The 25,806-nt window shown below is 38.0% G+C and overlaps 1 protein-coding gene across 2 annotated transcripts in view; it reads right to left on the reverse strand.

Annotated features, from left to right (window-relative positions):
* Positions 1–25,806, reverse strand: part of senp2 (SUMO specific peptidase 2) — a 90,007-nt gene that overhangs the window by 40,384 nt on the left and 23,817 nt on the right. For both annotated transcript variants that reach the window (XM_039756349.1, XM_039756351.1), the window contains exons 5-9: positions 24,926–25,013; positions 17,512–17,674; positions 16,287–16,399; positions 16,018–16,106; positions 11,588–11,645 (exon numbers count right to left, since the gene is read on the reverse strand). In XM_039756349.1, coding sequence (XP_039612283.1) covers positions 11,588–11,645; positions 16,018–16,106; positions 16,287–16,399; positions 17,512–17,674; positions 24,926–25,013 — 511 coding nt within the window. The remainder of the gene's footprint in view (positions 1–11,587; positions 11,646–16,017; positions 16,107–16,286; positions 16,400–17,511; positions 17,675–24,925; positions 25,014–25,806) is intronic.

Raw genomic sequence — 25,806 nt, forward strand, 5'->3', positions numbered from 1 at the left:
AGATGACAGATGGTGTTGTGGGGGATCTCCTCCCAGATCTGGACCAGGGCATCACTGAGCTCCTGGACAGTCTGAGGTGCAACCTGGTGGCATTGGATGGACCAAAACATAATGTCCCAGAGGTGTTCTATTGGATTTAGGTCAGGAAAGTGTGGTGGCCAGTCAATGGTATCAATTCCTTCATCCTCCAGGAACTGGCTGCATACTCTCACCACATTAGGCCAGGAATTGTCGTGCACCAGGAGCCACTGTACCAGCTTAGGGTCTGACAATGGGTCCAAGGATTTCATTCTAATACCTAATGGCAGCCAAGGTGTCTTTGTCAAGCCTGTAGCGGTCTGTATGATCCTGTGACTTCTGTCACGTGCTCAGGGTGAACCTGCTGCCATCTGTAAAAAGCACAGGGCACCAGTGGTGCATCTGCCAATTCTGGTATTCTATGGCGAATGCCAATCAAGCTGCATGCTGCTGGGCAGTGAGCTCAGGGCCCATTAGAGGACATGGGGCTCTTGGGTTACCCTCATGAAGTCTTTCTGGTTGTTTGGTCAGAGACATTCACACCAGTGGCCTGCTGGAGGTCATTTTGTAGGGCTCTGGCAGTGCTCATCCTGTTTCTCCTTGCCCAAAGGAGCAGATACTGGTCCTGCTGATGGGTTATGGACCTTCTATGGCCCTCTCCAGCTATCCTAGCAGAATACCCGCGCTTTGCAGCAGAGAAGTAGTGTGTTAAAGAAGTTATGAAAAAGAAAAGGAAAAATTTTAAAAATAACGTAACTCGATTGTTAATGTAATTGTTTTGTCATTGATATGAGTGTTGTTGTCATATCTATGTATATATATATATCTATATACTGCTCAAAAGAATTAAAGGAACACTTTTTAATCAGAGTATAGCATAAAGTCAATGAAACTTATGGGATATTAATCTGGTCAGTTAAGTAGCAGAGGGGGTTGTTAATCAGTTTCAGCTGCTGTGGTGTTAATGAAATTAACAACAGATGCACTAGAGGGGCAACAATGAGATGACCCCCAAAACAGGAATGGTTTAACAGGTGGAGGCCACTGACATTTTTCCCTCCTCATCTTTTCTGACTGTTTCTTCACTAGTTTTGCATTTGGCTACAGTCAGTGTCACTACTGGTAGCACGAGGTGATACCTGGACCCTACAGAGGTTGCACAGGTAGTCCAACTTCTCCAGGATGGCACATCAATACGTGTCATTGCCAGAAGGTTTGCTGTGTCTCCCTGCACAGTCTCAAGGGCATGGAGGAGATTCTAGGAGACAAGCAGTTACTCTAGGAGAGCTGGAGAGGGCCATAGAAGGTCCATAACCCATCAGCAGGACCAGTATCTGCTCCCTTGGGCAAGGAGGAACAGGATGAGCACTGCCAGAGCCCTACAAAATGACCTCCAGCAGGCCACTGGTGTGAATGTCTCTGACCAAACAACCAGAAAGACTTCATGAGGGTGACCCAAGGACCCCATGTCCTCTAATGGGCCCTGAGCTCACTGCCCAGCAGCACGCAGCTCGATTGGCATTCGCCATAGAATACCAGAATTGGCAGATGCACCACTGGTGGCCTGTGCTTTTTACAGATGAGAGCAGGTTCACCCTGAGCACGTGACAGAAGTGAAAGGGTCTGGAGAAGCCATGGAGAACATTATGCTGCCTGCAACATCATTCAGCATGAGCAGTTTGGTGGTGGGTTAATGATTGTCTGGGGAGGCATATCCATGGAGGGTCACACAGACCGCTACAGGCTTGACAAAGGCACCTTGGCTGCCATTAGGTATCAGGATGAAATCCTTGGACCCATTGTCAGACCCTATGCTGGTACAGTGGCTCCTGGTGCACGACAATTCCTGGCCTCATGCGGTGAGAGTATGCAGGCAGTTCCTGGAGGATGAAGGAATTGATACCATTGACTGGCCACCACACTTTCCTGACCTAAATCCAATAGAACACCTCTGGGACATTATGTTTTGGTCCATCCAATGCCACCAGGTTGCACCTCAGACTGTCCAGGAACTCAGTGATGCCCATGTCCAGATCTGGGAGGAGATCCCCCACAACACCATCTGTCATCTCATTAGAAGCATGCACCGATGTTGTCAGGCATGTATACAAGAACATAGGGGCCATACAAAGTGCTGCGTACAATTTTGAGTTGCTGCAATTAAATTTTGGCAAAATGGACTAGCCAGCCACATAATTTTTTCACTCTGATTTTTGGGGGTGTCTTTGAATTCAGGGCTCTGTAGGTTGATCATTTTCATTTCCATCAAACGATGTGGCATCCTTTTGTTCCTAACACATTACCCAGTCTATATCAGTATAAATATCCAGGAGGATTTCTTTTTCCCATTGAGATCTGATGTGTTTTCAAAGTGTCCTTTAATTTTTTTGAACAGTATATATATATATATATATATATATGCATCTATCTATCTATATATATATATCTCTCTCTATCTCTATCTATATCTCTATATCTCTCTCTCTATCTATATCTATATATCTATATATCTATATATATATATATAGCAAAATTCCACGTGCTTGGCAGCAGAGAAGTAAAAAGAAAAGGAAACATTTTAATAATAACGTAACATGATTGACAATGTAATTGTTTTGTCATTGTCATGAGTGTTGCTGGCATATTATATCTATATATACATATATATATACATATATATATACATATATATATACATATCTATATATACATATATATACATATCTATATATACATCTATATATACATATCTATATATACATATATATATACATATCTATATATACACATATATACATATCTATATACATATCTATATATACATCTATATATACATATCTATATATACATATATATATACATATCTATATATACACATATATACAGTGGTGTGAAAAACTATTTGCCCCCTTCCTGATTTCTTATTCTTTTGCATGTTTGTCACACAAAATGTTTCTGATCATCAAATACATTTAACCATTAGTCGAATATAACACAAGTAAACACAAAATGCAGTTTTTAAATGATGGTTTTTATTATTTAGGGAGAAAACAAATCCAAACCCACATGGCCCTGTGTGAAAAAGTAATTGCCCCCTTGTTAAAAATAACCTAACTGTGGTGTATCACACCTGAGTTCAATTTCCGAGCCACCCCCAGGCCTGATTACTGCCACACCTGTTTCAATCAAGAAATCACTTAAATAGGAGCTGCCTGACACAGAGAAGTAGACCAAAAGCACCTCAAAAGCTAGATATCATGCCAAGATCCAAAGGAATTCAGGAACAAATGAGAACAGAAGTAATTGAGATCTATCAGTCTGGTAAAGGTTATAAAGCCATTTCTAAAGCTTTGGGACTCCAGCGAACCACAGTGAGAGCCATTACCCACAAATGGCAAAAACATGGAACAGTGGTGAACCTTCCCAGGAGTGCCCGGCCGATTACCCCAAGAGCGTAGAGATGACTCATCCGAGAGGTCACAAAAGACCCCAGGACAACGTCTAAAGAACTGCAGGCCTCACTTGCCTCAATTAAGGTCAGTGTTCACGACTCCACCATAAGAAAGAGACTGGGCAAAACGGCCTGCATGGCAGATTTCCAAGACGCAAACCACAGTTAAGCAAAAAGAACATTAGGGCTCGTCTCAATTTTGCTAAGAAACATCTCAATGATTGCCAAGACTTTTGGGAAAATACCTTGTGGACTGATGAGACAAAAGTTGAACTTTTTGGAAGGCAAATGTCCCGTACATCTGGCGAAAAGGAACAGAGCATTTCAGAAAAAGAACATCATACCAACAGTAAAATATGGTGGTGGTAGTGTGATGGTCTGGGGTTGTTTTGCTGCTTCAGGACCTGGAAGGCTTGCTGTGATAGATGGAACCATGAATTCTACTGTCTACCAAAAAATCCTGAAGGAGAATGTCGGGGCATCTGTTCGTCAACTCAAGCTGAAGCGATCTTGGGTGCTGCAACAGGACAATGACCCAAAACACACCAGCAAATCCACCTCTGAATGGCTGAAGAAAAACAAAATGAAGACTTTGGAGTGGCCTAGTCAAAGTCCTGACCTGAATCCAATTAAGATGCTATGGCATGACCTTAAAAAGGCTGTTCATGCTAGAAAACCCTCAAATAAAGCTGAATTACAACAATTCTGCAAAGATGAGTGGGCCAAAATTCCTCCAGAGCTGTAAAGACTCATTGCAAGTTATCGCAAACGCTTGATTGCAGTTATTGCTGCTAAGGGTGGCCCAACCAGTTATTAGGTTCAGGGGGCAATTACTTTTTCACACAGGGCCATGTAAGTTTGGATTTTTTTTTCTCCCTAAATAATAAAAACCATCATTTAAAAACTGCATTTTGTGTTTACTTGTGTTATATTTGACTAATGGTTAAATGTGTTTGATGATCAGAAACATTTTGTGTGACAAACATGCAAAAGAATAAGAAATCAGGAAGGGGGCAAATAGTTTTTCACACCACTGTATATATACACATACATAAAAGATATGAAGAAGTCTGTTCTTATTTATTCAACTTGTAATAGGACCTCATACATATGATGTGTTTATTGCAGTATAGAATGATAAAATGGATTAGTACACACACTTCATTCAACAATCTGGTTAAAGTTCTGCACTAATTGAGTGCACAATTAAAGACATACAGTATAAGCTTAGCTAAAAAAACAAATAAATAATACAATTTAATAGCATCCTAAATGTCACAACATAATTTTGTGTCATATTAAGTGGTGATTAATAAAATCAAAACTTGATCAAATTAAAATAAATAAAGCCAGGACACCATTTAAGTAGGAGGTGCCTAGAGAACGGTATTGAAGAACTTCCTTTTCTAGTATAAAGTAAGAAAGTGTAAATAAAGCAAACAAAATAATTACTACAGTAATCTTACAGAAACTGTTTATTTGTAATAATAATAAATGGAAGCTTATAGATTGTTTCACTAATCCACTTTCTTACACACATACTACACCAAAATGTTTAAAGGGGGCATTTCAAAAGGCATGGATTTACAAGTGATATAAATTCTGTGTTGACAGCACTCTATGCATTCCAAACACCTGGCAAAACTTGTCTTACTTGCATTGTATTGATGTGTGAATGAGTGATAATACCAGATGCTTTTAAATGCCTAAAAAAATTGTTTTCATTAATATAAAAATCTTTAATTAGTTATTTATAGGAGACTGTACTACTGCCATTTTTTTTAAATTATACTGACTTTGAATGTGCAAATATCAAATGCTTAAAAGTTATCTTTAAATATCTTATTTTATAAAAATATTTCCATTTTGTTTACAACCCTCACACCCCACCTGTGATGTTGAAAATGTTATAGAAAATAGATACTTTTTAAAGTAATGTATTGACGTTGGAAATTTCAGTATTGTGGAGGTCAGCTTGGCTGTTAAAAAAAACATAAAATCAAATATCATACTATCATTCAATTTCTAAAGCTGGTGAACAATATGCCTTTGGAAACAGATTCCCACTCGCCAACATATACCAGGACTGGCCTCCTTCATATGCCACAAAAGGATGGATGGATGGATGGAATGATGGATAGATGGATAGGATATTTTATTAATCCCAAGGGGAAATTCACATAATCCAGCAGCAGCATACTGATACAAAGAAACAATATTAAATTAAATAGTAATAAAAATGAAAAAATGAAAAAAAAAATAAATAAAATTAATGTTAGCATTTACTCCCCCGGGTGGAATTGAAGAGTCGCATAGTGTGGGAAGAACGATCTCCTCAGTCTGTCAGTGGAGCAAGACAGTGACAAAAGAGGTTGGATTGTGTTGAAGGCGCTAGAGAAGTCCAAAAACATAATTCTTACAGCACCACTGCTTCTGTCCAGGTGGGAGAGGGATCGGTGTAGCATATAGATGATGGCATCCTCCGCTACCACCTTCTCCTGGTATGCAAACTGCAGAGGGTCGAGGGCGTGGCGGACCTGTGGCCTCAGGTGGTGAAGCAGCAGCCGCTCCATGGTCTTCATCACTTGTGACGTCAGAGCAACAGGCCGGAAGTCATTCAGCTCACTAGGACGTGATACATTTGGGGCAGGGGTGATACAAGATGTTTTCCAAAGCCTTGGGACTCTCCCCTCCTCAGGTTGAAGATGCGCTGAAGAGGACTCCCCAGTTTCAACGCACATGCCTTCAGCAGTCGTGGCGATACACCATCTGGACCCGCTGCTTTGCTAGCACGAAGTCTTTTCAGCTCTCTGCTCACATGGGCTGCTGTAATTGTGGGTGGGGATGTCTCAACTATGCTGGTATCAGCAGAAGGATGGTTGGAGGATGCAGTACTCTGAGGTGAGAGTGGGTTAGGGTGATCAAACCTATTAAAGAAGTTGTTCATTTGGTTTGCTCTCTCCACGTCTGTCTCGATGGCGGCACCCCGCTTTGAGCTGCAGCCAGTGATAATCTTCATCCCATCCCACACTTCCTTCATGCTGTTGTTCTGCAACTTCTGCTCCAGCTTTCTCCTGTACTGCTCTTTCACCGCCCTGAGCTGGACTCGAGAGTTCCTTCTGCACGCGCTTGACCTCATGCTGATCACCACCTTTAAAAGGCCTTTTCTTCTGGTTCAAAAGGCCCTTGATGTCACTTGTAACCCATGGCTTGTTGTTAGCATAGCAGCATACTGTTCTTACTGGAACTACAATGTCCATAAAGAAGTTGATGTAATCAGTTGTGCATTCAACAGCCTCTTCAATGTTCTCACTATGTGACCCAAGCAATATATCCCAGTCTGTAGTTCCAAAGCAGTCTCTCAGAGCCTGCTCTGCCTCAGGGGACCACTTCCTGAATGAGCGTGTAGTTGTAGGTAGCTCCTTCACTCTTGGTTTGTATTGAGGCTAAGGCAGAACCAGGTTATGATCTGCTTTCCCAAGCGCAGGCAGCGGGGTGGCGCTGTATGCGTCTTTAATGTTTGCATACAGTAGGTCGATAGTCCCGTTTCCCCGAGTGTTACAATCCACATACTGGGAGAAGGCAGGTAATGTTTTGTCCAGTGTTACATGGTTAAAGTCTCCAGCGAGTAGCACAAGTGCCTCAGGATGCTGCGTTTGTAACTTAGCAACTGCGGAATGGATGATGTCACTCGCCATCTCCGCGTTCGCTTGAGGAGGGATGTAAACAATAACAACAATCACGTGTCCAAACACTCTCTGGGCAAGTAATAGGGGCGCAGATTTACGGCCAACAGTTCGATGTCCCTGCAGCAATTGGAGATTTTAACGTTTACATGTCCTGAGTTGCACCACTTTGTATTGACATAGAGAGCGAATCCTCCTCCTTTCTTCTTTCCGCAGGTACTTGCGTCTCTGTCCGCTCTAACTGTGCCAAACCCGGGTAGCTCCACGTTAGCATCTGGGATGGTAGTTGTTAGCCACGTTTCACTAAAACAGAGCAAGCTGCATTCTCTGTAGGTTCTGACATTTTTCACCAGCACAGCCAGTTAGTCGATCTTATTTGGTAGTGAGTTCACATTTCCCAGGATCACAGAAGGCACCGACGGTTTATAACGCCATTTTCTTTCAAGTTGTCTCAATTTAATCTTATCTTTTATCTTTGTTTAATGTTGTTCCAAAGTTTCTCCTGAGATTGACACAAAGTCTAGCTTCCTTAAGGCTCATTTATACTTCACGCTCAGAATGCGTACGCGCTCGCATCATGGCTGCCACGCGTTCCCAGCATTCATTTCACACATCCTCTGAGCAGGTCCTCAGAAATTAACGCGACGCTGCGCGCGAGTTGCAGTACCAGCAAAAAGTCGGGGCACAGTGTGCTAAAAGTCGGAACGTGACGTCAGAGTCTCCGTTTACTATCTACATGTGACAGCAAGCCTCTATGGAGATCCTTCGGGGATCGATGTGCGCGCTTTGCTGTTTGATGGATGGTTCAAAGTGGTGAAGCAAAATGCTGACATACAGATGCATTCGTGGTGTTTTTATATTCAAGCGTCGCATATTCCTGATTGTAATGACACGATACATTTTAAAAGTCTCACATACCATCTTTTGTGCCGTTTATTTTTTTATTTTTTTACTTTACCTGCTGTCAGGTCCAAGAAGCTCGTAGCGATTAAAAAATGGGATGACGTTTACGATGGTCTGCTTTAATAATAAACTATGAGGTTAAAGTGGACATTTCGAGATTAAAGCCGAAATTTCCACTTTAATCACATACACGTTTTCACCGTGTCTTTTATTTTTTTCTCAGTGGCTCATATACAGCGCTATACATTATGTTGCTGATGTGAAGTTGCAAAAAAAAAAAAAAAAAAAGGCACAAAAGATGGTATGTGAGACTTTTAAAATGTATCGTGTCATTTAAATATGTCTTTTTTATTTTTTAATTTTTGAAACTTAACAGCAGCAACATAATGTATAGCGTTATATTTGAGCCACTGAGAAAAAAATAAGGACATGGTGAAAACGTGTATTTTGTGATTAAAGTGGAATTTTCATCTTTAATCTCGAAATGTCCACTTTAACCTCGTAGTTTACTTTATCATTAAAGCAGACAGTCGTAAACGGCATCCCAGTTTTTCATCACTATGAGCTTCTTGGACCTGACAGCAGGTAAAGTAAAAAAAAAAAAAAATAGACGGCACAAAAGATGGTATGTGAGACTTTTAAAATGTATCGTGTCATTACGATCGGGAATATGTGACGCTTAAATATAAAAGCACCATGAATGCATCTGTATGTTGGCATTTTGCTTCAGCAGCGGAAAGCAGCAATAGATCGCCACACAGAACAAATTAAATGTAAGATATTCCAACTCTCTGCACATTTAGAATCTTTAGATTTATACTTGATATCACTTTCATGATGAAATGCATTAAAGTGTGTATGTTACATTTTACATATAATTTCGTTTAAATAATGAAAACTGTTAATTACACACATGGGGGAATAATTACACACATGGGGTGTCACGGTGGTGGAGCGATAGCACTGCTGTCTCGCAGGGAGTTATGTTGCTGGTATTTCCTGCTTGTATTCCACACTGTGCTCTGGTTTCCTTCCAAAGATATGCAGATTTGGGGATTTGGTGCCGCTAAAATGATGCTAGTGTATGTGTGTGCTTGTATTCACCTTGCGATGAGCTGAGGCCTCGTCAAGGCACTGTTTCTCACTCATGCCCAATGCTTCCTGGAATGGACACATCCCTGGATTGATGTATTTAATCAATAAACATCCTTTTCAGAGATATTGCGGTAAGGTGTCATCAGAATTTAATAGGTTTTCTAGGCAATTCACAACACAGAGAACACGAACATGTTCTCACCGTGATAATATCTCGCACTGCCACCTGGTGGATTCCTCCAGATTTACGTAAAGTACGCGCGCAAGTATGAACACTACAACACTTGCGTAGCAGGAGCGTCCGCTGCAGCATGTGTCGCGTCGCGTGAAGTATAACTCCGGCCTTATGAATGACAAAAAGTTGCCACCATGGAGAAAATCATAATGAAGGAATCAAAGAGTATTGATTCATAAAAAAGCAGGCATTAAAAAGGTTAGCTTAATGTCAGTGGAATTCATTCTCCAGAATGAACAGTTAAACAGAAGCAAGATCAATACAGGTTGGGTACCCAGAAAGCTGACTTCAGAAAATAAGCAACACCATGTTAAATGTCGCAAGGAAAAACACATACTAATGAATTCAGACTAGAAAAAGTTTAAGAAGTGTTTTTTTTATGTTGGGGTCTAAGCCTATATACATAAATATAATCCAGAATTCAAACAATAACTGAAGAAGAGACATGATGTTTCTTTAAAACCAAAGAAATTCATGGTCCAACCTGGTCAGAGAGGATAATATGCTTAATTATTTATGATGTTGAGGGTATACTAAAAAGTGAATATATTCCTCAAAATCCATACAAAATAGGTTAATATTACACTGGTTATCTTTGCCATTTGCTGCAGTTAATAAGGGAAAAGTGCAGCAAATGCCACTGACCATTCTTCTTATGCTTCACAACAATGTCCCTGCCTAATACTGTATTGGGCTACAAAAACTACTAAAAAAACTGAAGATTTAAAGAAATGCCACATCCTCCCTACTCTCCAATCCTGGCTTCTGTGACTACCACCTATTCCCCATTTCTGAAGGGCTACCTCCTTGGGATGCCCTATGCCAATGATAAAGATGAGAAGCCAGGCACAGAAAGCTTTAAATGCTATACCAAGTGCATTAAGAATTCATTAAGTGAGTTTGTTTGGCTTTTAATTAAAAGGAAAACTGGTTTGATATTTAATAGCTTGGGTCAACATGTCTGATTATCTTTTGTATTGTGATCAAATTTATAGCTTTGCTACACACAAGCTTTCATCACAACCCAGACTGCAAGTACATTTTTTGGTATGATGGAAGTTCAATTCTGATCAGTCCAATAAAATTCAAAGCTACTCTGCCTGACTGCACACTCAGATTTCAGGTGTTATGGTAACAATAGACTGCATCTTTATTGCCAGTAAACGACCTTTGTAATCCCTCATTTTGCTTCTGCACTCCTAGTAAACATAATTTACTATTGTTGATAGTTAGGATGTACGTCTATCTTTATTATAATTGTGCTGTTTAATGTTAGTTTCCAAAGAAATTATTATTACTGCTTGGGATGGACAAAGAGCACAACCTACTATATTCTCTAATACAGCATCATAGTGGTTGCTTTCACACAAAACAGAAACTCTGAAATAAAACTACTTAAAATGAAACGGAAAACCAAGAATGAAATTGTTAACAATCTCCCTTTATTTTTATGAATTCTGCTAGAGGTCCTAACCTGAAAAATTTGTTGCTGTGGACTGAATTTACTGTTTTTTGAAGTTTGATGTGTTGCTTCACTATAAGTGCAAGTATAAGAAAACTGGATTCAATGCAGAATTCTTTATTTTTCCCACAACTTTGTTTTAGAATTTAAATAAAGCTCTTATCTCAAAATCACGGTCATTGGCTTAACGGCCATTTTCCAGATTTACTCAGGTTAGCCAGTTGCCTTTCAAATCTTTTTTCTCTCCACTTTCCATTGTCCTGGGTATCCTTTGGGGTAAGGCCTAATCTTTTCATATAATCCAACACAACCACCAACCATCGCTTCTTTGGCCTTCTCCTCCCACCTCAGGCCTGGTGCACTACTTTTCGCTCTTAAAAGTCCAAAACCACTCAAATTATAGTGAAAACATTGTGGCATTTCAAACGTAAGCTTCTCACCCTCATATCTCCTCCCAGCCATTGTGGTAAACAATAAAATAAATAAATAAATAAATGATTCTGGACTTTCAGTGTCTCATCATTCACTTCAACAGTCTAGTCTTACTTGACAAAAAAGTGCATTTCATATCTCAACTATGAACACAAGTTAGGATAAAATGGTCTACCCTTGGTGCCATTATAAATACTAGGGATTCTGCAGAGTAACTCCCATTTCAGTTAGATCTCCAAAGCTGACAAACTACAACTATTATAATTACAACTTTAAAAGCATCAAAGAGGCATTTATATTCTTACCTATGTGGTACTGGTCTTGAAAGGCAAATATCATCAGGCTCTGAAGCAGTGGAGGTAGCTGGAAAAATTAATATGCACATACTTTAATCTCTAAACATGTATATTCAACAGACTAATACTGCAGTAAAGTGTAATTAAATGGTTTATAATATATGATTTATAAGGACATTATTAATTTTTAAAATGATGAATCTATTTACATTATTGCAGTTGAACAGATAATGTTCTCATATACGAACTAATTAATACACATACGAAAAAGAACTTAATTAGCTTTTGCATCTAGTATATTAAACTATGAACAATATATTCAGTTGCAACGTGACTGAAAATACTTGGCATAAAGAAAAAAAAAAAGCTTAAAGTAATATGAAATTGCTTAAAAGAGGGCTAAAAAAAGGCTGTTTCCCAACTTCCTTGATCAATAGTAGTAACTGCAAAGAAGAATTGGCAAAATAGCAGTGTCCTTATGCACAAAGCTGATAAAAAGACACCTAAGACTCAACAAATATTGTCTTAAGTGGACCCTGTATCAATAGAATCACTTGATGCATGTTTAATAATCCAGATAAGGAAATTCTAGAAAGTTGATTCAGTTCATCTGGACATAGTTCTTTTCCAGGGAGATATGTTATATCACTCATCCAAGTGACTTCTTCAGTCTCACTTGAATGAAGGTTTCTCCAACCTTATAAACAGTACCTTTGCATAATGACTGAAACTAGCACCATTGACTAACAATGGGCCGTGTGATCAATGATATGCAAATCGTCCATTGATCAATGGCCATGAATAACATTCAAAGAGAGTTGGGGAATGGCTGCAATCACAGCATTGAAAGATGGTGAATGTTTATAAGAGTGGAGAAACCTGCAGTCAACTGAGACTGAGGAAGTCACTTGGATGAGTGATGTAATGTATCTCCCTTTAAAAGAACTACAGTTGTGCTTGAAAGTTTGTGAACCCTTTAGAATTTTCTATATTTCTGCATAAATATGACCTAAAACATCATCAGATTTATCATTTATTTATTGAGGAAAATGATCGAATATTACATATTTGTGAGTGGCAAAAGGATGTGAACCTCTAGGATTAGCAGTTAGTTTGAAGGTGAAATTAGAGTCAGGTGTTTTCAATCAATGGTACGACAATCAGGTGTGAGTGGGAACCCAGTGTTATTTAAAGAACAGGGATCTATCAAAGTCTGCTCTTCACAACACATGTTTGTGGAAGTGTATCATGGCACGAACAAAGGAGATTTCTGAGGACCTCAGAAAAAGAGTTGTTGATGCTCATCAGGCTGGAAAAGGTTACAAAACCATCTCTAAAGAGTTTGGACACCATCAATCCACAGTTAGACAGATTGTGTAGAAATGGAGGAAATTCAAGACCATTGTTACCCTCCTCAGCAGTGGTCAACCAATAGAAATTACTCCAAGAGCAAGGCGTGTAATAGTCTGTGACGTCACAAAGGACCCCAGGGTAACTTCTAAGCAACTGAAGGCCTCTCTCACATTGGCTAATTTTTATGTTCATGAGTCCATCATCAGGAGAACACTGAACAACAATGGTGTGCATGGCAGGGTTGCATGGAGAAAGCCACTGCTCTCCAAAAAAAAAAAAACATTGCTGCTCGTCTGCAGTTTGCTAAAGGTCACGTGAACAAACCAGAAGGCTATTGGAAGGATGTTTTGTGGACGGATGAGACCAAAATAGAACATTTTGGTTTAAATGAAAAGCGTCATGTTTGGAGAAAGGAAAACACTACATTCCAGCATGAGACCCTTATCCCATCTGTGAAACATGGTGGTGGTAGTATCATGGTTTGGGCCCGTTTTGCTGCATCTGGGCCAGGACGGCTTGCCTTCATTGATGGAACAATGAATTCTGAATTATATCAGAGAATTCTAAAGAAAAATGTCAGGACATCTGCCCATGAACTGAATCTCAAGAGAAGGTGGGTCATGCAGCAACACAACGACCCTAAGCACACAAGTCATTCTACCAAAGAATGGTTAAAGAAGAATAAAGCTAATGTCTTGGAATGGCCAAGTCAAAGTCCTGACCTTAATCCAATCGAAATGTTGTGGAAGGACCTAAAACAAGCAGTTAATGTGAGGAAACCCACCAACATCCCAGAGTTGAAGCTGTTCTGTACGGAGGAATGGGCTAAAATTCTTCCAAGCCAGTGTGCAGGAATGATCAAAAGTTACTGGAAATGTTTAGTTGCAGTTATTTCTGCAAAGGGGGTTCACACCAGATACTGAAAGCAAAGGTTCACATACTTTTGCCACTCACAAAAATGCAATTTTCGATAATTTTTCTTAATAAATAAATAACCAAGTATAATATTTTTGTCTCATTTGTTTAACTGGTTTCTCTTTATCTACTTTTAGGACTTGAGTGAAAATCTGATGATGTTTTACAAATACAAAAATGTGATTTTTGGATAAAAGTAATGAGTTAACAACCTACAGCTTTTCTAAAGCAATAGATGTTAATTAAGCCTTCAAAGCTGATGCAAACAGTTCCTACAGGTGTTCCAACTTTTGTTGATTACTTAAAAACCCTCTGTATAAACGCAGAGTTTGATCAAACTGTTGCTACACCTTCTGAAGCATAATTTGGACAATAATGCACTGTATATTGCTATTATAATTGTGAGAAATTGGCAATTAACAACAAAAGACAGTTAGACCATTACAAACCTTAAAAATGTAGGTGTTTCCTTTAGAATACTGCAAAGAAAGCCAAGGTGGTTAGTGAGTACAGTTTGCTACACCATCAAAATAAACTTGGAAACTGGAGGAAACTCTAATAGAAACAAGTCAGGCAGACCCACGACCATAACAGGATATGAGACAAGTATAGGAGAGTTTGCATGATACGTGCCCCAACAGAAGATGTTTAATCATAAACAAGCATTATGAAGTGTAGAAGATTATTTGAAGAGTACGTTCTTAAGTACCCCTGCTTCTTCTCCTAGCTAAGAGATTACTATGTTAAGATGTAAGGCTACACTTTTAACCCTGCCTTATACTGACTGAATAAGGTTGATTATATAAAAAACTATGAAGTGGAATTGTCCCAGCGGTGTCTGGTACTAGATGGACATGGAATCAGCTAACTGACATGTAAAGGTATGGGATCATTAGTAATTTCAATGACCGTATATACTCAGAATGTTTAATTTGTGTATTTAATGTATACTTTGGCTATAACACCTAATCCTGAGGGATACTTTTACCCTTCTGGCTAGCAAGTTTTCTGTCAATGAAAGTGGTCTATTTCTCTGCTTAAACAAAGAATGATGCGTGTTTCTTTTATAGTAAACTAGCAAAATACCCACGCTTCGCAGCGGTGAAGTACTGCCTTAAAATTTATATTAAGAAGAAAAGTAAACCTTTTTAAACTGAGGGAAAATATACCAATAATTATTTGTTAAGGATCTCTTTGTATACCACGTTGTTAGTTCGGCCCTCCGGTTGTAATATGTGTGCTGAGCTTACTCTTGAGCATGCAACGTACAGTTGGCCATGTGAAAAGCAATCTTGTCTCAAATCAATGCCAACCTTTTGTAGGGTCTGTCCCTGAGACTTATTAATTGTCATTGCGAAGCAGAGCCTTACTGGAAATTGGAGGCGTTTGAATTCAGAGATCAGAGGGTATAATGGGGATGCGAGGAATAAAAACGCTCCCCCCTGAGCCACTGCCAGTAAAAATAGTTGCTTCAAATTAGGTTCTTTTGCAGACACGAAACCTGAAGTCTCGTGCTGTTACAAAGTTTCAGTGGCTGTATGGGATTCTCAGTAACATTATTGGTGCTATAACCTTCAAAATTAGATTATGCTCAGGAGTGCCTGGAGGATTCAGTGTGGAGAAACCGGAGAGTGCACCGCGTCTTCCACTTCTACAACTGAATCCACAGACTGATATGTTTTCGGTCGTGAAGGTAGTTCTTGAAGTAAAATGTGGTTTATAGTCGTGGCCATGTCATTTGTTGGTGTCAGGATAGCTCTCTCCCTTAACCATGACACGTCATTTTCGTTGGAAAGTTCAATATGGCGGCTGACAGTGGCGTCATGCCACTGAAATAAGTACGTACATCGGTTTCGGTTAGCGCAGGGAAGCCGCCTACCAAATTTTGTGAAGATGGGGCCATAAATAAGAAAGTTTAACATGGCGGACATTGTCGACTGTTATGATCATTATGTGTAGAATTTCAAAATGAAACCTGCTTAACTTTTGTAAGTAAGCTATAAGGAATGAGAATTAGTGATGAGTGAGTTATTGAAGGCTTTGCCTTTTATTAGTATAGATGAATGCCAGATTCTATATTCTTTCCTCCTAGATCAGGTCCATGTTTTTGTTTTTTCATTAAAAACTACGGTTTTAGGTCATGTACAACAAGGTAGTCAGTACAAACTTACCTTTAACATGTACAGATTGTGCTGTAGTGTTTGTACAAGTTGTTTTTTTCAAAAGTGGTTTGTAATACACTGGCTGGCAACAAGACGACCTACAAAAATAATATGCAGGTGTTAATATTAAAACAGGCTATTATTGGTTTAGTACTATAAACATTAACTGCAAACAGAAAATGAACACTACTGACATATAACCCCAGAGACTAGAATGCTAGACACATCTTATGTTTCATCACACATTAAGAGTTTTTATATTGCTTGTCAGTACTTACACGCATGTCTTAGGCCTACTAAGCAACGTTGTTTGCTTGCTCTGTTTAAGGTATTCCTCAGAAACCAGCTCTAAAAGATTCCAGTACTGTTCTTGATCACGCTCAGGAAAACCCTTAAAAATAGAAAATTATGTTGAAACCTGGAATACAGTTTTCAAATGTCTGTTAACTTTTGGAAACCCTTTTCTCATTATAAAATCAACCCCCTCTTGTTTTTTTATTCTAGGTCCTATTGACTTTAACTACATCTAGGCATTTTAATCTGAGCCTTTCCATCTTTTGTGACCTGTATGGAAAATTGAAAAAAAAAAGGGCAGATGGAGAAATACTGTATTCAAAGAAGATAAAACTGCAGCTTATGTACTATGCCTGTCTAATATCTACTAGCTTACATCTTGGGGCATCTCACTCCAGTTATTCCTTTTGAGTGCAATTTAATTTGCGCTGGTGTTGCATAAGGGCAAACACTTATCTCTCATTGTGCTTGGTGTGCAACAGAGATGGCATGTGCATTAAATATTTGCTATTTGACTGATGTTAATTTTTAGAAAGCTCGAAAAATGCAAAAACATCTATGCAGAGAGTTGTATTTCTCACTGACGTTAATCACTCACTTTTTATTTTTCTCCACATAAAACTGTGTTCAGTGTTTGATAAAGTAATTCCAAATGAATTAAAACTGCATGAAAATTTACAGACTGGTACCCTCGATATATAAAGTGAAATTCTTAAACCAATAGCAGCTAATATGTTATACACTGTAAATATTCAACTGCACACTACTCTTTATACTACCACAACTCATTTTGCACTTTGGAGGTTACACAAATACAGAATACCAGTGCTTAACAAAGTTTTTTTAATTTGGTTTCCCTGTAACACAAGTTTAATAACATACATAGTATTCATAGCATACAAAGGTACCCATTCCATTCTCTTTAGAGGAACCAATTTTTGAAAGTGACTTTTATATTACTACAATGTATCAGATATTTCAATATACATAAAATGATATATATACTGATATTCTATCTGAAATAAAGATATGGGTAGTATTTACAAACTACATCAGTGGTTTCAAAAGAATGAACCTCAAGATAATTTGAGACAGTGTAGGGACTAGGACCTTTTAAATAGATGTTCATATAACGACTACGTTTCAAAAAACTAGTTATACATGATTCATAAATAATAAACATCTCACATTAAGAACAGATTAATTTACCTCCTTTAGTGTTAAACAGAGTGAATTCGGGTTTCTTGTTGAGCTGGATGTGTTAGACAGTACAGTGCCCGAAGACTGTGTAGATGGAAGAAATCTTCTATTATAGGAATCTTTTAAATCGCTGAATTTTTGCTTAACTGAACAATTTTCCGATCCTGCCACCCTGTAACATTAACACAAACCTAAGCAAATTAACCCAAAGATAATTATAGATGGTTGTTACTCAAAACAAATTTGTACAAATCAATAAAATACATAGCTGGTTGAAAAAAAAAAAAACCCCCAAAAAAAAGCAAAACATCTTAAAGAAAAATTAAAATAAATTGTAATCATTTTTGGCGGCTCAAATATATTTTTTTAAAGTTTAAGCACAAAACAATCTTATTTTTAAGTAAAACACTGCTTACTTACACTTCATGCTGGAGTAGCAAATATCCCCTAAGAACAATTCCTTGATTCCAAGCAGTCAGTTTTATATTTACAGCAGAACACTTACATAGTGAGCAATATGTTCACTAAAAAATGGGTCACAATGATAATAAAGTTTAATTGCTAGGGATTACCACAAGAAAAGTGCTTCGACAGTTTTTAGTAGGGGTGGGGTGTTGTGTGGTGTGATATCATGCAGTGATTCACAAAGTCTTCAAAAGAAAGACAGCAGGTACAGCAGATAAGTATTCTAAGCACAGTCATGTGTTCTGATTTGGATGTCAGCTTGATTTCACCTTTAACTTGTCAATCATTTGAGTTAGATATATATGATTTTATAGCACATTTGACTTCTTTCATTCAAGTAATGCTTTTTGCAGTTTTGAAATTGTAATTTTTCATAACTTTCATTTCACAATAGTACAACAAAGTGGTCTTTACAGTGAGAATCTCACTTACAGCCATGTAAATCTGAAATTCCAAAATTCAAAACTTTGTGTGCTGACATGGTGTCAAGTGGAAAAGTCCACATTTGGGGTATCTTTAATAAAACTCTGCTTGGATTCGAGTGTGAAAATATACATACAGCAAAACGTGGATGTGAATATTTAATTTTTTTCAGAGCAGGATGCAGGCCTTAAAGCATTGTGTAGCACAACGAAATGACTCACAATTGTTCTGGGGGTTGCTTCTTCAGGTACCCCAGAGGAAGCATCAAGCACCAGTAAACAACGAAACATAGTCGACAAGCTTTGGCCCAGTGAAGTGACACAATAACACCTGCTTGGCAGTTCAAAAGTGCAGCGCAGCACAGCACTTTTAAATCAGCAAATAGTGTTTTAAAGGAAAGTAACTGCTTACAGTTGACAGAAGCACCTTCATTCTTGTTAGGTGCCCTTATAAGTGTAGTAAATTGATCAGCTAATGTTAAGAAAACCTGACATTGATGCAAAATACATTTTTATGTAAGAAAAAACAAGTTATCCTTTGTCCACGTAAACCCACACCATATGAAAAGGTAGCAGCCTGCCATTTGGTTAATGGCTTTCAGCACAGTGGACATGTTAAAGTGAACCTTGGCTTAGATATTTCTGACCTGTTGTCCAGTTTCCTTATCAGTGACAACAGATTGCCAATATTAATTGACAAAAAAACAAAAAAATTCTTCAGTGCAAATACACAGCATTGTCACTAGAGGTGTACGATACTGGCAAAAAATGATATTTTCTGGGACTTTGACGATAATGATAATTAGAAAATATTTTTCATTCTTTAAATGTTTTTGTAAAAGTCTTATTGATCTAGCTTGGTCTTGTTAATAGGATATTAAATATAGCTTATTAATTAGATTAATAGAAACAACAGTTAAGGAAAACAGGTACTTTAAATTAAAATAACACAAAAATATTAAAATCACCAGTCAAAGTATTACTGAGATCAAAACAGTGCAAGAATGAGTATACCATTTCAAACTGGCCTATAGGATTTAGACAAAAAATTGCACTAAGGCCAACAAAAACTATTATAATAAGAGCATTTTAAACAAACACTTACCCTTAATGTAAACAAGATATGAATTCAAAGGGAATAAAATACTAACCCTAATTGAAGTACAGTGGATAAATGCTACAGTCTGGATAAACGTAAACTGCTCTGGTGTGAGGTGAACCGTGCAGCATACAAGCAAGAACAAAAATCTAACATACTCTACTATACCGTAAAAATCCAAAGTTCTGTTAAAAACTGCACAGCGAAAAAAACTATAGCATTTATAAACAAATTTGGTTAATTATTGCACAAAGATGCAAAAAAAAAAAAAAAAAACCTCTAACATTTTTAAACAAAATACTAACTTCAAGTGTTCTGTCTAATCCGAGCCGGTCTATACAGGTATATCCAAGCGGATCTCTCTCTATATATCTGAATCAGGGATACAAAGTGATCAGAATATTCCTGCATTACAGTTATATGTTGTTTAGCACTATTTACAGTTTAACTGGCCTAGTCATGCTTTTCAAGTAAAGGAGGATGGTAACTAGGGCTGCAACGATTTGTCGACGACTACAAAAAATTGTCACTGCGGATTTTTTTATTGTCGACGCGTCATGAACAGAACCTTCAATAGAGGCTCCAGTCACAAAGAACCACATTGTTTTTTTTTAACTGCAATGCACTACATGAACGACTGGCGTCAGTATCAGTTGTTATTGTTTGTCAAGACTGCAGCACACAGTCCTACCAACGAAGAAGAACGTCTGAGGAGAAGAAGAATTTAAAGGAAAATAAACGTGGTTGCAATGGCGAGTCGGATAGAGGAGGGGGGAAGGAGGTGGAAAAAAATTGAGACAGAAACTTTCTAAAGTGAGAGAGCACTTTACTGAAAAAGAAAAAATAGTTGAATGCAGATTATGTAAAGTAGAGTTTTCTTTTCACGGCAGCACCATCGCGTTGCATGAGCATCTGAAACGAAAGAATCTTGGAGATGTGATGCCGCCGTCTCTTGAGAACGTATGCTGGTGCTGTTAGTTAGTTAGTTAGTTAGGGTCAGATCAGGAGGGGAGGGAGAGCGTGTATAACACTGAGAAAATAAAATTTAAAAAAAGCTAACTTTTACAAATAACAAATTTACACCTAATCTGTTATTTTTCAAATAATACTTGCATTAGTGTAATGATGCTTTCTGATTGGTACTATTCAGGTCATATATTGATTTCTTCAAAATGTCACATATATCTGTCTGTTTCTCCCCCCCAATATTCCCCCCCCACCCCCAGGTGCTGCGCGTTGACACCAGAAGGCGTGAACTTATTCAGGGCTAGCAGCAGCACGCAGGTGGCCGGTTGTTTGTACTATAACAAGTTGACCTGGCGGCGATAAAAGCACATGTACTGTGCAAGGCAAGTACGGGGTCCACTGAGTAAAGAAGAGCGTTCAGGGCTCACCTTGCAGAGGAACATTCTTTCCTCTGCATGTCCTGGAGTACTTTGCAGACTGGGCAAGATCGTGTTGGGGATTTGAAAATGCAGTCATTGATTACAACCACAAGAAGGTACAGTACGTGAATGAATATGAATAATGTTGCATACGTGCCACAAAGTTTTCCAAAATGTACTATAAGTTCATAAAATAAATAATTACAAATATCATATATACCTATGTCTCTGTTTTTTTGTCAGTGCAGCTTTGACAACGCGGGCCTTAAGGCGCATACTAATTCAGTGTAAGCAGGAACACTCAATAAAATTGAATAAAACAAAATCAAGTGACAATAAGATACAAATAAGGCAGATTTGCCAGCGTTTGTGTGTCAGCTTTCATCATTCCAGATCAGAGAATTTGCAGTTCGATTGGCTCAAAACACCACTCACATCTACAGTTATTCCCAGTTGCAGATAAAAAGTAACAGCATCAGATCCCAAGGGGGGAAGGTGATTAGTATGTATTGTGATCGTGAATGACAGAATAAAAGTTTAAAAAAAAAAAAAAAAAAGGTAACTTTTACAAGTATTATACATTTAATACAGTGGTTGTTACAGACACAAATCAAATGTATGTGTTTATTGTATAATATTAGCAATAAGAGCAACTCACTATTCAAAACGGTAAATATATGAGGCAGTCAGGATCGAACTGGGGCACTGTTGATTATAAGTCAACAATTCCTACTGCTGCACCACGGAAGCTATTGTATCACCCTTGAACCTTTTGTGAAAGTATTAATTTGATCTTTGCACTTCAGGCTTTACACATTATATAGTTTATGTCTATATTTTGTCATTTATTACTAAAATATGAAAAAGTTTCAGTTTTAACAATGTATTTTTTGGTTATGTTAAATGCACTTTTTTTGTTTAAAGACTATGTGCAGTTTAGTTTGTATTGTTTAATGTATTTCTTTTTTTATTGTGATGGTCATACTAATATAAAAACATCTGATTATTTTCAAATTCCTATGTTTCACTGGTTATTTTAATTTGATTATTATTAATTTTAATTGTGTTAATGCAGAGACATCAGGGTGACATTCACAGGTTGACAGAGATATATATATTTTTTAGGGTCCCCCGATACCGAAAACTTTGGTATATATATCAATGATGGGTGTGTGTCTGTGTGTCAGTTTCTTGAAGACAGTCTAGAACTAAAATGGCTGGACATCAAAATACCAAACTAGAAACTTAAGCCTGTTATGAGATGACGATGTGCTGATTAGATTTTTAGCCAAATCGTGCAAGAGAAAGAGGCACTCTAGAGCAGTGTTTCTCAAATAGTGGGGCGCTCGTGGCTCTGTCAAGGCGCGTTTGACCTCGGGGAACATGCTTTTTTATTTTATTTTAAATTTTTTTTGAATTTAGAATGCACTTTAAATCTTTTCTGTTACATTTAATAAAGCTATTCTTTGTTGTAAATTGGTCCATATTTCTTTCTTTTTTATTCTCTTATACGTTAATAAGGATACAGTGTTATGCAGAGGTGTACTTATAACAATTTTATAGACAAATGATACTATTTATAGTCGCGCGGGGCACGAGATGTTTTCTTCTTCCTAGGGGGGGCATGACAGAAAATAATTGAGAAGCACTGCTCTAGAGGAACCCTAAAATAACATAATTCTGTAATTAATTATGATTTCTTCTCACCAATTGCTTTTGTAATAACCTATTTTATTATCAGAAAGATCTGCATCACAGCAGTAAATTAATGAAATGTTATTGAATAGTTTGATAAAACAAACAATTCCACTATGCACGGACAGGGGGATTGGGGCACTGTAGGCATCCGTGGTGCACGCCCCCAAGTAATGATAATAGCACATTTTATTTATATAGTGCCTTTACCATGCTCAAGACACTTACTGCTATGTGCGCCCAATGGCACTTGAGTTTCGAGGGGGTGGTAGTTTATACTGTAATATACAGGAGATAATCATCAGTTATTTGTGAAGCAGTAATATTCTGATAGTTTTGTATTTTTAAACACTGATCAGTTTTCAGAAACAATTGCGCAGATGCAGTTTTCTCTACTCTTCCTGATCTGGATTTCTATTAAATGAAACACTGCCAATAAGAAATAACAGAAGTCATTGTTAGATGATCTGAACAAACTGAAGGCACCAGTTCAGCAGCTGACCTTCCTAAAAGCTCAATCGCAGTCTCATTTTTTCTTTTTTTCTAACTTTAAGAGACACATCCCACAAAGAAACATATCCATACACCCATCTTTTTTGTTTGTATTTTTCCCTAAATATTTGTATCTGATAGGGGCGATATGCCTGTGAAATGTAGTTTATTGTTGACGGAAAGCTGAACAGGGATTTCTGTTATTCCTTATTGGAAGAGTTTAATTTAAGAGTAATCCAGATCAGGAAGGAATAAAGGATGGACCATCTAATCAAGGTTTCATTTACGATAAGCCAATTTTGTGCATGTGAAATCCACAGACTAAAGCTGACTTTCTCCAGAGACTGAATTCTCTTGTAATCTCATGCCTTGCAAGTAAACAACACTAAATGCGCTGGGTATTTGGTATACTTTTCTCACACTAACACAGGAGATCCAAGCTTAATCAGTAGCATGTGAATCCGATGGTGTGAGAGTTAAACTGACGTTTCATGAGATGAAAAAATGGATGCACAGCAGCTACGATAAATGCTAATAACTGTGGTTTTGAGAAGAATCTGTCATGGGAGGGACAGAAGGAGCTGGAAAGGCAGGTGACACGAGTAAGGATGGGCTGCAGTGGGGTGAGCAGGAAGGGATCTGTGCGATTGCTTTAAATAATGAAAGGGGCAGGAAAAAGTGGTTTGGCATTGATAAGCCCTAACCAAGCTGGCTTGTGAAATAAAATGCACACGCTTCTTACAGAAATAAAAATAATCTGTTCGAACGAATTTTGTGGTTCGTCTAAACAGATTGCCATCTTTAGAGCAACATGAATTTTTTCAAAATCAAACCATCTCCACACGAGTGAGGATGATCCACATCTTGCAATTAAAATCTTGATGATATAGATTGAGAGGCTGTTTTATCCCCGAGCACACCTAGACTCTCACTTTACACACACACAGTAGTCTATCCTGTTAAGATTACATGAGACAGTGAATGCATGGACTCTTGAGGCATGTTTGATTGTCTTTTGCAAAGTTAGTCACACACTTCTAATTGGCAATCATAAAAGGGAACTAAACTAAAGTCTATACACTATACTCATCACTTTTGAGGTTTAATGCGTTTGTTATATCAACACACATTATAATAATGGCTTGGTGGTACGAATTATTATACACCTAAGTCATCATTTAGCCAGTTTGGCTGATTTCCATGCCTTATCAAGGGTGTCTGTCCCCAAGATATCTCATTAAGTATATGCATATAATATTTGGAAATCCAGAAATATCTGAAATACTTCTTGTCCCGGGCTTTTCAGATTAGAAAGACTCTATATGTACTCTGCACGTAGCACTAAAACAAATGTGATCAAAATTTGCATTCTTACATACATTTTCTAACCCACTCAGTTAAATTCAAGATTACGCAAAGCCAGACTCTATACCAGCATCACTAATCCAAGCAGGAGAAACCATTGATAGCACATTAGTTCAACGCAGGATGCACTCATACATTCACCAAGAGAGAAATAATTTTGAATTATCCAAATAACCACATATACAAAAGTAAATAGGATGTGAAGGTACAAATACCCATAGAAAGGAAGAATACATTGCCACCATTTAAAAATTCAAAAATGGTGTGAGACAATGCGTATTACATTGCTATATAATCCAGTAGTAGTTTTAGAATTGATACAATGCATTAATTATAGTTACCATACTCTTCATGAGTTGAAATGGTTAACACATTTTTTCTAATGCACAGTTAAACATCAAAAACAGAATGACTACAGCATTAAAAAAACCAAAAAGTAAATTATTAAAAGAGTGTAATCTAAGAAAATGAAAAATTTCCATTGTTAAGCAAGCTCTAACCTCTGCTTTATAAAAGATGCTGCAGCCTGGGTCTGGTGACTTAAGCAAGATTTTCCTCCTTCTTTGATAATGCCTGCTGCACATATCTCTGGCAAATACAATAGAAAAAAACACAACACACAGTTACACATATGCAGAGTATGAATTTTGAACAGTCACGTGAAAAAGCAAGTAGAAGTTTTTTCTTTTTTAACATATGTGGATATATCAAGATTTGATCTTCACTTAAACACTATCGATAGAAAGAGGTCATATCCTCCGGATTGAGAGGAGACAGCTGAGGTGGTTTGGGCATGTCATAAGGATATACGGCGTATAAGGATGCTTCCCTAGTGTTACTCCAGGCATGTTCCACTGGGCAGAGACCTTGTGGTAGGCCAAACACTCTGGAGGATTTACCTGTCTTAGCTGGCTTGGGAATGCTTGGGAATTCCCTATGAAGAGGAGGGATCAGTAGTTGGGGACAGGGAACTCTGAGCTGACCCAGCTTGGCCTGCTGCCCTGCAATCCTCACCAGGAAAAATGATTGAGAAGATGAGATGAATTTTCTTGTTTTTACCACCTAATTATCTTCATTTAACACTAGAATTACCAAAGCTTACGAGAAAACTCGTAATTCCGGCCCACCTTAAATCCGCTCGCACCTCTCCATTCAGTGCCTTTTGTGTTGTAAATGTGTCGATAATCCAAAACAGCAAGCAGCCTGCTATACCATCCCCCCTCCCACCACCGGAGAAACTGCAAGAACCTCTCCCAACTGTCTGTCCCTTGTTCATCAGGGAGTCAGGTAAAGCAGTATAAGATAAAAAAAATATATCGTTATTTGGAACACATGCATGCAATGTTGAACACATACCTAAAAGACAAACTTTTTCCATGTT

The sequence above is a fragment of the Polypterus senegalus genome, chromosome 6 (genome assembly GCF_016835505.1).
Source record: "Polypterus senegalus isolate Bchr_013 chromosome 6, ASM1683550v1, whole genome shotgun sequence".
Taxonomy (NCBI): Eukaryota; Metazoa; Chordata; class Cladistia; order Polypteriformes; family Polypteridae; genus Polypterus; species Polypterus senegalus.